Below are 14,467 nucleotides of genomic sequence, written 5' to 3'. Positions count from 1 at the left end.
CCTTTAAAAAAGAAAAAAAGTCAAAGAAAAAGGAAGTTAATCCTCAGATTTGTCCTGATCTGAGTTCTGATTTTACAAATTTCAAGATAACCTTTTCACATTTCACAAATGTTATGAGCAAGAAAAAAAATCTACATGCAAATATGCACTTTTTATGGCGACCTTTTTTTTTTTGTTTTAAAGGAAATTAATCAATATCTTACAAATTTTTACTCCTAATTTGACATTTTACATGACCAATTTCACTAAATCTTAATGTGTACTCTCATTGTCGTCGACTCGTCTTGATATTGCTTCCTTGTTTCGGAATGAAATTAAAAAAAAAAAAAAGTTAATTCTTTCCTAGCAGAACTGAGCTTTAATAACTTTACAAATTTTACCACCAATTTTACTAACCACTATCAATTTTGCCAATGTTGTGATTATGAAAAATTGTGAGGCCAAATCTAAAAACGTACACCGAATTTGACAAACAAGAAATCTCACAAATGGACTTTCCAGTTCAATATATTTTACCTTTTACTATTCCAACTCTGACCAATTTCTACATGCGGCTATCATAACCGGATCAGTGTTTAGCACCACAAATTATCCCAAGATCTGAACCGGAACAGTGTCTTTTTCCACATTCACACTAACTTGATGGCCATAAATGTCTGTCGCCAACAGGGCGAGTTTGGGGCTCGGTGCTCGGACCCAGCCATGAACATCATCGGGGCTGAGGACGAGGACTTTGAGAACGATCTGAAGGATGTGCTGGATGAGCAATCTTTGTTCAGCAGCATCGAAACGCTGAAGGAGCGCCCCACCCACCTGCTGGTCTTCTTGCAGCATGTCATCCTCCAGTTTGACCCTGCACCGCTGGTAAGACCTTCATACAATTCTTTCTTTATGAGTGTGTGACTTCGGGCTTTAGGCCCTATTCTGGAGCACAATAATTCATTCAATATATTCTTTCTATTGCTTTCATGGCCAAGTATGTAACAACACACAAGGAATTTGTCACCAGCAGTCGGTGCCGCCCTGGTACGACATTCATGTTGAGTACGGAGAAGTAGAACAAACAAACTAACGAGAATGAAGAACTATAGATATTTAATTATTAGGGAAGTATTCCTTATAAGAGTCACACTTGTGCAAAGATGCAGAGTCTTCAAGCAGTTAGAGTGCATCAACCCCTCATATTATGTTTATACACAGTGCCCTGACCCTTTCGCGGTTCACCATCAAAGACGAGTACATTGACAATTGTGCAAAGGGAGCAGTTTAAAGGGGAAATCCACTGGTTTGCATTAACATTGTATCCAATAGGTCATGTAATATGTACTCTATTTTGAGAATGTGATCTTAAATCCTCTCTCATTTAATAGTATTTTGAGGAGATTTTTATCAACAATTACACATTTTCAGGGGTGCTGCCATTTTTGCGAGTCACATGACCTACGTGCCGGGATGTGAAGTGTACCGTGCCGCAACAAAGTCTCAATTACATGGGACACCATTTATGCCCAGTGCCGATTTCTCGTGTTTATCCTCAAATGATGAAGAAATAGCAGTGTCGGTTGATCAGGAAGACAGAGGAATACTTCCATACACAGGCCGTGAGGGGAGCCACCCACTGCGAGCCGCGTAACTAGTTAGCATGCTGGAGTCTCGTTCCTTATCGGAATTAACCAGGACGGCCTGCAGCGTGATTGAGCTCTCCACTGGCAGCCTGGGCCTGAGCCCGTGGACCCACAGGACGGATGACGTGCGCGTGTGGGTTTCAAGCAGGAGGTGTCAGAAAAGTTACCACAGGGATGGCTTGTGGTGGCGAAGCGTTCATAGCGACGTCGCTTTTTGATCCTTCCATGTCTGCTCTTCCTCCGCAATGCAGAGGAAAAAGGCGTGAGTGACACGTGTTATGCGGGGAACAAACACCCCCAAGCCGGCTTGCTGGCTCCAGTACAGCCGTGAGCGGTGCCGCATCACTAGTTAGCATGGTAGTATGGAAGTATTCGTCTGTCTTCCCGATCAACCGAGCGGCTGTATATGGAAGTATTCCTCATCTTCCTGATCAACCAATAATGGTATTTCTTCATCAGACGAGGATGTCCCATGTAATCGAGCCTTTGTTGCGCCACGGTACACGTCACATCCGTGCATGTAGGTCATGTGACTCGCGAAAATGGCAGCGCCCCTGAAAATTTGTAGTTTTCTCAAAATTCTATTTAATGTTGAGAGGATTTAACATAACATTGTCAAAATAGAGTACCTGTTACATGACCTATTGGATACATTGTTGATGCAAACCATTGGGTTTCCCTTTAAAGTGAGAATCGTGCTATAGTGTACAGTATATATTACTAATACTAACACTGTGTTGTCACACATTGGCTACAAGCTTGAAAAAGACTGTAGACCAGCATCAGACTCTCCCACACTCCTTCCCATCAAAAAAAGAAAAAAATAACATAAAACAAGTTTGTGGCACTGAATTTGGATTCTAAAAGACGTTAACTCGTCTTCAGCAATGGATGGGTTATATTATTAATTATGATCATTCAGCAGTTTACAGATTTTAAAAATCTAAACTTTAAAAAAACATTATCCACCTAACACCTTTTACAAATTGTTTACATTACATTTCAATTACAATATGTTAAAATGTTATTATTACCAGACAGTTATTCAAGCTGACGGCCTTCTTTGAGAAAATACACTGTGCTCATTCAAAGCCTCTTAGCTTGTGAGCTTTTGCATCACAGAAACTTGCAGTGACCCACCCAAGCACTGTGACACTCTCTCTCCATCAACTTACCACTTCCCCTTTCTCATGGCAGCTAACATGAAGACGTGTGTTTAGTGGAAGGCTTCATCATTGTGATGCAATGTTCATACTATTTGCCTGTGTGTTTCCACTAGTCCTCCCCCACTCCCTAAAAAAAAAAAATTTTCATGGGCTAAAATATTCCATATTCACTCTGTATGTGTGTGTACTTGTGTTTGTGCGTGTACACTCTCAGCTTTGTTACCTCCACGCGGACCTCTTTAAGACCCTCAATGCCAAAGAAACCAAGAAGCAGTTTGTGGAGTTCTACAACACCTTCTTGGACAAGGGTGCAGTAAGTAGGAAAAAGAGTGTCCTTTGTTGCTCCCTGAACTGAGTTCTCACAAGGTAGACTGAGGCCTTGCGTGATGGGATGATTTCAGATGCATGGCTGACGCAAAGACCAATTTTTGAAAATTCCCTACCATATTTGGTAATTCTACAGTACTTTATCATTTTTACCACCAAGTTTACAAATGTGATGATTTTTAGACGTTATGACCATTTTCATTTTATTTACAATCTCAACCACACATTTTAGGATGGGTTTACAAAATTTGCAGTTATATTGAAATTTTGACCACTTTTTAAAACGTTACAATAATTCTAACCATTTTTTTAGTTCCAATTTTTCTTCTTTTCTTGTTATTCTACCAATCAAATTTAAGAGTAGTTTTTAAAACAGAAGATTAGGGTTAGTTTTTACACATTTTCAATCTGCCTTTTAAGGCCCAGATTTATCAATCACTCAATGGAAGAAATTTTACCATCAACTTTTAAAAGTATTTTTTCCCCCCAATTTCACCACCATTTTTATATTAATATTTGTTACCATTATTTACAGTTTTAACCAATTTTGCAAAATGGGGAAACACATTTATGTTTTTTGGGATAAATTTTACCATCACTTTGACTTAGTGTGTATTGAAAACAAATAAAGTGGTGCCTTGACCTGCAAATCTAATTCAGTCCATGCCCATGCTTGCAGCTCAAATAATTTGTATCTTAAATCATCTTTACGCACTGAAATGAATGGAATTTCCATTAATCTGGTTCAGTTTTCCCCCCAAAAACCCTACAATTTTCTTGCATAATTTTAATAAAGAAAAATATCACTGTATTCGTCCATCTCCCGTACCGCTTACCCTCACTAGGGTTGTAGGTGTGCTGGACCCAGCAGCCTCTGGGCGAGAGGCGGGGTACATACTGAACTAGCCAGCCAACTGCAGGGCACACACAAACACTTGAATTGTATTTTTATTTGGATTCAATTTAAACTAAAACAGAAATGCAAAATCCTTACCAAAATATAATCAGGAAAGAAAATGAGATGGTCCTTGTTCAGTCAAGTCACGTTCATAATATTCGCAAATTCTGCCAGGATATGTAATCTTCTGAGTACAAGTGATATCAGCAGTCATATTTGTTTAGTTCTCAGTTCCGTGACAAAAATAAATTCCAATAGGTTTTTGAATTTGACAACTATATTTATTACAAGCATACAGTGATGAGGCTAATTAATTTACATACAATATATATCACAATAGACATTGCTTCAAGAAATTTTCTCGAACTCGACCTTTTCAGATTTGTAGTTAAATAGTGCTAGACCTTTTATTTTGGTGTTGTAGGTCCAAATCGCGGGTTGTGGATTAGACTACAACATGTTTGTTGTTCCTGATCTGGGAATTAGCCACAGTATCAAATTGTAGTCTGTTCCAGGAACAAGGTCTACACAGCAGTGTGTGTTGTTTACTTTAAACTACTGCACTCGAATACAGAAATATTAATGCATAGTATGCTAAAATATGTATACACAAATCTCAGTATACTTCTGTGGTCTGCTGAACGTAATTTATTACTACTGAAGTTATTATAAACTAAAAAAAAAAGGGCGGAAGAAAAGTGTGTTCTGCGTTTCACATGGCACAAGTACTGTATGTTCTCCTGTATTTTTTCACATCACAACATGCATCCCAGGGTCACAAAAAATGCAATGTCATTTTTTTTCTCCTATATCGTGGAGCCCTAACACAAATATGCATTGGGAACTTTTGCAGGCTGCAAGTTTAAACCGGCCAACCAGTCCTAAGTTCCTCCTATCATCCAAAAAGGCACACATGCAACACATAGATACTCGAGACAGACACGGTAATTACATTTTGTCACACAAGCGTGTCACTTTATGTTCTTTTATTGTTGTGTTGTCTTTTTTTATACAACAGTTACTTCTGACCTAGCAATTTTATTGGACAAGTCATTCCATTAAAGTGGGACTTTTAACTTTACAAGTTAATTTGTCTTACATTCCCAGTCAGTGTTTATCTAAGATTACTGGGGCATGTTAAAAAACTTTTGAAATATGGACATATCGACAGATACATTTGATTAAACATCCGAATGGTTGTTGGATGAGGACCAAGCAAGTTGTGTTCATGCGATTGAAGACATGAATAACATTAAGTACACAAAACAGAAGCAGACACTCTGCTAACATGCTAACACAATGAAAGACTGCACAGTGGTTACGTCAGTTGGCTTCATTGTGCTGTTTTTGAGCCACTTTATGATTATTACCACTAATTGATGAATAGTGTGATGCAAGTCAACGTGAAGTGGATTAATCGTCACGTTCTCTCTGTGAAAGTAAAAGAGTAAAACGAGCATAATTTTTTTTTTGTCACGATAATGGCTAACTTTATAAAAGCATATTTCTTTTTGATAAAATGCATTGTTGTTATTTTTTTGTTCTTAGAAAAATCTGAGTAAAAAAATGTTTCGGGTGGTCTGGAACACAATTTTAAATTAATTTCAATGACGACAGTTGTTTTGATACATGAATTAATTGACATGGTCAGACTTTTTGAAGGGAACAAATTAATGTTGTATGTCAAGGTACCACTGTATTTCTATACAAGCCATTAAAATGCTAGTTTTCATAAACATTCCCCTTAAAATGCAGTAGTATTTGCTCTAGAACTCTGTAAGTAAAGGGAAATTTTCTTACATTCCGTCTGTTAGTTTCGTCAAATTCCTGTTTGGGTCTGGGGAAAACCTGTCTGTTGTTTTGCTGTTTTAACTCCTTTCTTGTTTGGACTTCAACCTTAACGTTGTGACTACAGTATAAAATCATTAGTAATGTTGAAGAGACCTCTTGTGGTGATGGTGTGACACTGCCGACTGTTGTCATTGCAGATCCTCAGAGTCACAGTACCTCCCGTCATAGCCACTGAACTTGGTAAGTAGCAGTCATTTGTGGAACTTGTTGGCTTTTATTGTTCTATATATATTTTTTTCTCATAAATATACCTAAGTACACGATGCACTTGCTCCCCTCAGACCGGACGCGCCCGGACATGCTGTCTGAAGACATCCAAAGACGCTTTGCTTATGAGGTCCAGTTTGAGCAGGCCGCCGAGGTGGCCAAGCAGCTGGAGGACTTCAGGAAAAAAAGGAGGATGGGGATGACGCCCAATGAGGCGGAGCTGATCGACGTGGAGAACCACTACCCCACAGACCGCATCCCCATGGAGATGAAGGAGAAGTCGGTGGCTGAGAACCTGCTAGACAAGATGTCTGAGACGCAGTGAGTGTGATGAGACCGGTCACTACAAACTGGACTGCTTCATCTGACAAACTATAACGTTAACTGAAATAGGCACGTTTGAACAGTAAACTAAAAGGACTGTAGTAAAAGCTATGGTTCTGCTTTTGTCTTGACAATTGGGATAAAATCATACCATCATAGCAAAAAGCTGCAAATAGACACCAAAAAGGTTAGGTCGATTGCCTGTTAAAGTGAAGCTCAATTAAACAGTTCTGGGCGATGTGCCCTAAATTTGATCTCATGATTCCCCCAAAACAACACCCCCCCCCCACACACACACACACACACACACGCAACAAAGTTGATATCCGATGTGACTCAATATTTATTGTATAACAGTTTAGAAATGTATAAAATTAGGCCAAATTGATTTGCATTGTAAAATATAGTTTATTTTATGATTATAAATATCACAAAAAAATTTATTACTTTCTCCAAAGGTATTTCAAAATATAATAATCTCAATATTAGTGACGCATCGCCACGACTGCTGTGGAGAAAGCAGAGGAGACCATAAATAGGAGGCCAACTTGCTAGAAGGCGCCTTTATGTGCTTGCGATTGACGTATCTGCCACACCTGAATCAAGGGACGAGATGGATGAGAGGCTGATATCTTTTTTTTTTTTTTTTTTTTTTTGTACGCCGTCACGCGATCAACCAAAACTGCCTGGCGATCGACTGGCAATCGACACATTGAGCCACCCCTGCTCTAAACTCACTACTAAACCTTGTTGAAAGCTTTCCCACAAGAGTTGAAGCTCTTACAGCTGCTAAGTGTAGACCAATATCATTTTAAATCACATGGATTTAGAATGGGATACAACTTAAAATCATGTGAGTCAAGGAAGGCAAGTCAGCAAATACTTTTGGCAGTATAGTGAACTTCCCTAAACCCATACATCCTATTGCTTCTTTTTCTTTTGGCTTGTCCCGTGTCATCTTTTTCCATTTATGCTCATCTCCTGCATATTCCTCTGGAACACCAACTTCCTTCATTTCTTCCCTCATACCATCCATCAATCTTCTCTGTGGTCTTCTTCTCGCTCCCTTCCTTGGCAGCTCTATCCTCAGCACCCTTCTACTAATATACTCACTCTCTCGTCTCCAAGTAAAGCATCAAAGTCTGCTCTCTCTAACCTTGTTTCCCAAACGTCCAACTTTGGCTGTCCCTTTAATGAGCTCATTTCTAATCCTATCAAACCTGCTCACTCCTAGAAAGAAACTCAAAACATCATTTCTGCCACCTCCAGTTCTGCTTCCTGTTGTCTCTTCAGTGCCACCGTCTCCAATCCGTACATCATGGCCTCACCACTGTTTTATAAACTTTGTCCTTCAGCCTAGCATAGACTCTTCCGTCACATAACACACCAGAGACCTTCTGCCAGCTGTTCCAACCTGCTTGGACCAGTTTCTTCGCTCACCATTGCTCTGGATTGTTGACCCCAAGTATTTGAAGTCCCCCTCAACCCCTCTCATTCTCATTTCTAATTGTTCCTCCACATGCTCCCTGCTTTCACTGCATATCACAATATCATCTGCAAACATCATGGTCCAAGGGGATTCCAGTCTAACCTCATCTGTCAGCCTATCCATTACCACTGCAAACAGGAAGGGGCTCAGAGCTGATCCCTGATGCAGTCCCACCTCCACCTTAAATTCTTCTGTCACACCTAAGGCACACCTCACCATTGTTCTGTTACCATCATACATGTCCTGTACTATTTTAACATACTTCTCTGCCACACCAGACTTACGCATGCAGTACCACAGTTCATCTCTTGGCACTCTGTCATAGGCTTTCTCTAGATCCACAAAGACACAATGTAGCTCCTTCTGACCTTCTCTGTACTTTTCCACGAGCATTCTCAAGGCACATAATGCATCTGTGGTACTCTTTCTAGGCATGAAACCATACTGTTTCTCGCAGATACTTACTTATGTTCTGAGTCTAGCCTCTGCTACTCTTTCCCATAACTTTATTGTGTGGCTCATCAACTTTATTCCTCTATTGTCCCCACAGCTCTGCAAATCACCTTTGTTTTTAAAAATGGGAACTAGCACACTTTTCCTCCATTCAGGCATCTTCTCGCTTGCTAGTATTCTGTTGAATAAGTTGGTAAAAAACTCCACAGCCATCTCTCCAAATTGCTTCCATACCTCCACCGGTATGTCATCACGACCAACTGCCATTCCATTTTTCATCCTTTGTAGTGCCTTTCTAACCTCCTCCATTACTAATCATTGCCACTTCCTGGTCATTCACACTTGCCTCTTCTACTCTTCCTTCTCTCATTTTCTTCATTCATCAACTTCTAGAAGTAGTCTCTCCATCTATTAAGCACACTACTGGCATCAGTCAACACATTTCCATCTCTATTCTTCCTTAATCACCCTTACCTGCTGCACATCTTTCCCATCTCTATCCCTGTGTCTGGCCACCTGTAGAGATCCTTTTCTCCTTCTTTCGTGTCCAACCTGGTGTACATGTCGTCATATGCCTCTTGTTAAGCCTCCGGCCCCTCTACCTTTGCCCTACATCGCATCTCAATGTATTCCTTTCACCTCTCCTCAGTCCTCTCAGTGTCCCACTTCTTCTTCGCTAATGTCTGTCTTTCTATGACTCCCTGTATTTTGGGGTTCCACCACCAAGTCTCCTTCTCCCCTTTCCACCAGAAGACACACCAAGTGCTTTCCTGCACTTTGCTCAAACTTTCATGTTGAATGTCAAATTGAATGAGATTTTAAAGTACAAAATTACATTAAAATAAGTAGCATAGCTTTCATTTTTTTCAGTGTTTAAAACAAACAACAGTAAAAAGCCCCCCAGAAAGTCCAAACTTTGGGTTAATCTCTTAAACTTGCGGCGTTTTAATTGGTCACATAACAAGACGCATTCAGTGGCGGATTTCAAGAGCATTGAACTTAAGCGTTAAGGGGGGGCAAGCGTGGAGTCAGCCACGTGCAATGCCACGCTGGCAGTGAAGGTTGTGGAACTGGCATGTGGCCAGTGGGAGGGAGCGCATTTAACTCTTACAAAGGAGCATCGGGCCACACTGCAGAGAAAAAGTAGTTGCTGTATCACATGAACAAAGTCATCATCTTACAAGACTAAACTCATCTTTTCACAAGGGGATGCGGGGGAATGATCTCAGTGGAGAGGATTGTTCTTCCTGGAAGGTGGATCTTGTCAAGTTACACTTTGGACAAGAAACAGTGAAAATCAGGCTCAAATATTTGGACTCTGATCTTTTTCTTCAAACCATATAGCATTCACAACAAAATATGACTTTTTTTTTTTCAAGTAACTTAAATATACTACTTTTTTCTTGGAAAATAAATGTTCCCTCATAAAACTTAAACTTGAATCTGTAATATATGCATTTTAAAACCAATGTACAACTTTACTCGTAATCTTGTGATTTGAATATTAAAAATATGCTGTATATTAGCTCAGATATCCACTTTTATGGTCACAAATTTCAATATTAATCTTTTTTTCTTTGAAGGAGACCATTGTATTCTCATGAAATTATGACCTTAATTAAAAATACATGTTTACGGTACTGTTTTCATTAAAATATGCAATTATAATCTCATAACATTACGACTTTTTGGCTCAGATAATAAATGGATGGATATTTTCTTCTACAATTATGGCCTTAATCTGGAAATATACAACTTTCTATGAAAACTTTAACTTTATTCTCATAAAATGACGACTTTAACCCCAGAAACATAAAAATTCCCTGAAACTTGACTACCTTTTGAAAATAGTGTAGCTATTGCCCCATGTCGCCCCAATGCTCCTTTCTAAATACTTAAAGGAGGAAAGTGAAGCATGAAAGTATCCTTTGAAATCCCTTCATAACCAAGGAGGTGGACTGACTTCATCACGTGAAAACAAAACTGAGAAGCGTGGGCACAAGTAGCTTTCACCCGTGTGAACATCCTGCCAAGTCAATCATTCTGCTCTTTATCCGGTGTGAGACAATCAAATCATTGTATCATCTCTCTTTCCACTGCACACTTGCACCCATTCAACCCTTTCGTCCCTCTTCCCCTCACGAAAACAACCGTTTGATTGGCCTAGCAGACAAATCCCAAGGAAACCCTTCCCACCCTTTTTGTTGACATCAACACACAAGTGTCACGTTTCCTATGTCTTGCCTGTGTGTTGCATCAGACTGACAAAAAAGCTTAAATAGGGTTTCCACTCACTCCACAGCATTCCGTCCTCAAGATTCCTGATATTGAAACTTAGCTTATTGGACTTTTTTTTTCACTGCAAATCTAGCCTGTTTTTGACATTTGCTGTTACAATTTTGTACTCAATTTTAAGTGCAGCTTCATAGGCATCTGTCACTTTTTTGTGGGGGCAGTGTTTTAATTTTCCTTCTTTAAAAATTAGAATATGTTCAATAGCCTCATCTGTGGACGAATTAACACAAGAGTCAGTTTTGAGTTGGATCACGCCAAGTGCACATCCTTTACTTTCCACCGGCCCAAAACACAAATATTGTTGTTATTAACCTGTCGCGTGAGAGAAAGGAAACATGCTACTTAAAAAGAAAAGGTCAGTGCATTTTGGATGCTTTTTTTTTTCTTTTTTACCTCCATTATTAACAGTGTTTGTTTCTCTTTTCAGACCAACCATAGTTTCAGATGAGGAGAAATGGTGAGTTGAATGTTTTTTTTTTTTATGTAATTTATTTTTATGATAAGGGGAGGATTTGCATGTTTTTCGTAAGTTTGAGTTTGTTTAAGCCACAGCTGTAAAGTACGCCAAAAAGTCCTTGCTTATGTTTTTTGAAAGAGTGTTAGCTGCCTTTCAAGTATTTAAAAAAAAAAAAAAAGCTGTGCATGCAGTCAACTTTCTAAGCAAGATGTTATTTTGTGTGCAGACGTTCCCAATTCTTTTCATTGTCTCCTTACTTTTTTCATCCCTTTTAATGATTGTCATCACAACTGTTGCAATACCCGATGATGCAATGACACAAGGAGCACATGTGCACAGTATACACATTCAGTTTTATCCTTAATTTTTTTCCTATTAAAAACAGTTCCTAATGACTTGATGAATGTTTTTAATAGAGAATGCTTTTTAAATGTTGAATAATTTATTTTTTAATAAAGAAAATCCTAACCACATTTATTTTATTGATTTGAGAATGAATGAAAATATTTGATTTACTTCAGTTGAATTTTATAATGTTTATAGGAAAATGAAAATAAAATATACTACATTACATTCATTCCTTCATTTTCCGAGCCGCTGATCTTCACGCAGTGCTGGAGCCGTTCCCAGGTATCAACGGGCAGGAGGCAGGGTACCTCCTGAACTGGATGCCAGCCAATTACAGGGCAGATGGAGACAGACAACAGTTGCACACATTGTCACACCTAGGGGCAATTAATGTCTCCAGTTAGTGTCACATGTTTTTGGGATGTGGGAGGAAACCGGAGTCGCTGGAGAAACCCCACACAGGCACAGGGAGAGCATGCAAACTCCACACAGGTGGGCCGGGATTTGATCCCCGGTTCTCATAACTGTGAGGCTAACGCGCTAAACAGTTGCGTCATTGTGCCCCCTTATTATATTACGTATTAAATCCAATAAAATATATTTCAACCGTCAACTACTCAACCATGATCAGTCGCTTTATCGAGCCATCCATAAATCCACCATCCAACCTAGTCCAATCAGTCATCATCCATCTGTAGACCTCCCCAACCATCCATCCATCCACTTCCTCCACTTTTCCAAAAACCCAACTCCATCCATCCATCAGTGTGTCAACTCACCTACCACCTACCAATATATACATACCTACATCTATCTCCCCACCCACCCAGCCATCCAATCCATCCACCCATGTCTTAAAATGATTTGTCAACACATCCATCCGTCTGTCATCTTCTCCACCCACCGTTAATCTAACGCCCAACCTTCCACTTATCCACCAACATCCAACCACCCACTTTTCCATTTACCTATTGACAAGTTCACCCATCTGTCAATCCATCCACCCATTTATATTCCATGTTGCCTCTCCGTCCATCCATCCATTCATTTAAATAGCGTGTTAACTGCTTGAAATGTTTTGTTTTGTAGCCAGTCCATCTTTTCAGCAGTGGCCTATTTTATGAAGCACCTCGGGGTGAAGACCCGGGCAGTTGACAACAAGAAGTCCCGGGGGGGCTTCTTCCGTAGACAGCTAGTCAAGGTAAAGGGAGGCACCTCACCCATCCTTGCACTACTCAAGTCAAGTTACAGTTTCAGATAGCTTCTAAATATGTCATCTTTCCTCAGAACAAGAAGGATGAATCCACAAAGACCAGGCCCAGGGGGGGTTTCCCCGGGATCTCGAGCTGGATCGCGGGTAACCGTACGTATTTGCAAATTGGGTGATGGCCTGTTGCTGAACCGTTACGTTAATGACCGTTTCTCTCCTATTACAGCTGAGGTCAAACCTAAAATGGAAGCCGAAGGTACAAGTCGCCCCAAGTACTCGCTCCAACTACTCCCATTATCTGTACAGTGAACCCCCGTTTTATACAGGAATATATTCCCGTCCCACAAGTGATACTTGTTTTTAAAATGGGTTAAAACCCCGTACTCTTCAAACACTTTTAAACTTTTTACAATACACTTAAGCTTAAGAACACAGTCCCAAGTATTGACTACCTCTTCTTCTCACTCCATCACTTCCACAATTCTCCAGATAAGAGTAGTTTGCCATCTTCAAGTCTTTTATTTGTCACTCCCCAGAGGTTCATTCACTGTAAAACTGTAAAGGACAACAGATAATGAAACAGTTTATATTTAAAGACTAAAATGTTCCGGCAAATCATATCATTCGTTATATCGTCCACTAGCTTAATGCAACCACTTGCTAATGTAAATTGACAGTGACGTTACGGCGATTACATATCTTCAAACAATTGCTTTAGCACACACGGCCGTCAACCCATACAAAGTATACAACAAATGAGCAGCACATACAAATAAAAAATGTAAAATTGACAGCCAGATGTATACTTTTGTCTGCTCTGTAGAAACAACAACTATTAAAATGGCAAAACATGGTATTGTACTATACTGAAGAGGGTTACTGTTTTTCTTTTTATTCCACTGCATCTCCACCAGTGGAATGAAGTGCTACCCATCACGTTATGGTACAACCTGGTACTACATTGAAGGTGCGCTACTCTAAATCTGGACTTGCTTTTATATTGTTAAAAGCTCATAAAAAAAAGTGATTGGTTAAAATCTGTGATATCGCAAGGGCACGAACAATGAACCACCATTTTGCGAGGGTTCACTGTAGATGGGGGTTAGACCCTACTAATCAACCCAGGAGCATGTGTGCATGTCCCCAATCACGCTCGGAGGGCTTTTGTTCACTTGATTGAGTGTCTGGTTGGTTGGTTGTAGGTTGAGTTGCACATCCTCAAACCAAGCTAACCCCCTATCCCGTGTCCACTTTGTCACTAAACAAATATGCATGTTGGTGTGTTTTGTTTTTGTTTTTTTGTTTTTTTAAATCTGCCATCCCATTCAAATATCCTAACTCGGCACTTTTCTGCTCCGATGTAGTGGACAAGGAGAAAGGGATTCAGGAGCGGAAAGGTCCAGCGCCTATCCGGGGCTCCTTCACCGACCCGGCAGCGCCCACACTCCCTTGCAGGAAGTCCGGGTCTGCATCTGGAGGCGGCGGCTCCACCCCTTTGCCTACGGTGGAGATCACTGAGGGCTTGAGCAACAATGCCGGCATTTGCAGCAGCCCTGAGACTCTGCAGTCTGATGGTATGGATGGTCTGGCTGGCGCGTGTTAATTTGTCTTTGGTGGACAAGCATGTGCCTCATTATTCAGTTATTCTTTTTTACCCTGTCCCAAGTACCTGTAGACAATTGGAGATTGTTTTTAGGACACGGCTCAGTGTTAAGTATAAGTGTCAGAAGGTATTGTCTACTACATTTCTACTTTCCCTTCCAAGGAAAGAACTAGAAAGGTAACTCTTTGTGTTTCTTTGTTTGTCATAGTAATAT

The 14,467-nt window shown here is 40.0% G+C and overlaps 1 protein-coding gene across 5 annotated transcripts in view; it reads left to right on the top strand.

The window, feature by feature from the left end:
• arhgef1b (Rho guanine nucleotide exchange factor (GEF) 1b) overlaps window positions 1-14,467 on the top strand; it is a 67,187-nt gene that overhangs the window by 33,106 nt on the left and 19,614 nt on the right. For 2 of the 5 annotated variants that reach the window (XM_061819104.1, XM_061819108.1), the window contains exons 2-10: window positions 670-864; window positions 3,006-3,104; window positions 6,005-6,047; window positions 6,149-6,395; window positions 11,063-11,092; window positions 12,530-12,641; window positions 12,728-12,803; window positions 12,877-12,906; window positions 14,015-14,224. In XM_061819104.1, coding sequence (XP_061675088.1) covers window positions 703-864; window positions 3,006-3,104; window positions 6,005-6,047; window positions 6,149-6,395; window positions 11,063-11,092; window positions 12,530-12,641; window positions 12,728-12,803; window positions 12,877-12,906; window positions 14,015-14,224 — 1,009 coding nt within the window. In that variant the 5' untranslated portion in view covers window positions 670-702. Of the gene's footprint in view, window positions 1-669; window positions 865-3,005; window positions 3,105-6,004; window positions 6,048-6,148; window positions 6,396-10,638; window positions 10,991-11,062; window positions 11,093-12,529; window positions 12,642-12,727; window positions 12,804-12,876; window positions 12,907-14,014; window positions 14,225-14,467 lie in introns of those variants that run through there. The other 3 variants (XM_061819106.1, XM_061819107.1, XM_061819109.1) reach the window with 3 other exon arrangements.

The sequence above is a fragment of the Syngnathoides biaculeatus genome, chromosome 5, assembly GCF_019802595.1.
Source record: "Syngnathoides biaculeatus isolate LvHL_M chromosome 5, ASM1980259v1, whole genome shotgun sequence".
Lineage (NCBI taxonomy): Eukaryota > Metazoa > Chordata > Actinopteri > Syngnathiformes > Syngnathidae > Syngnathoides > Syngnathoides biaculeatus.
The sequence above is the reverse complement of the archived record's forward strand: the minus strand, read 5'-3'. Positions and strand labels throughout refer to the sequence as shown.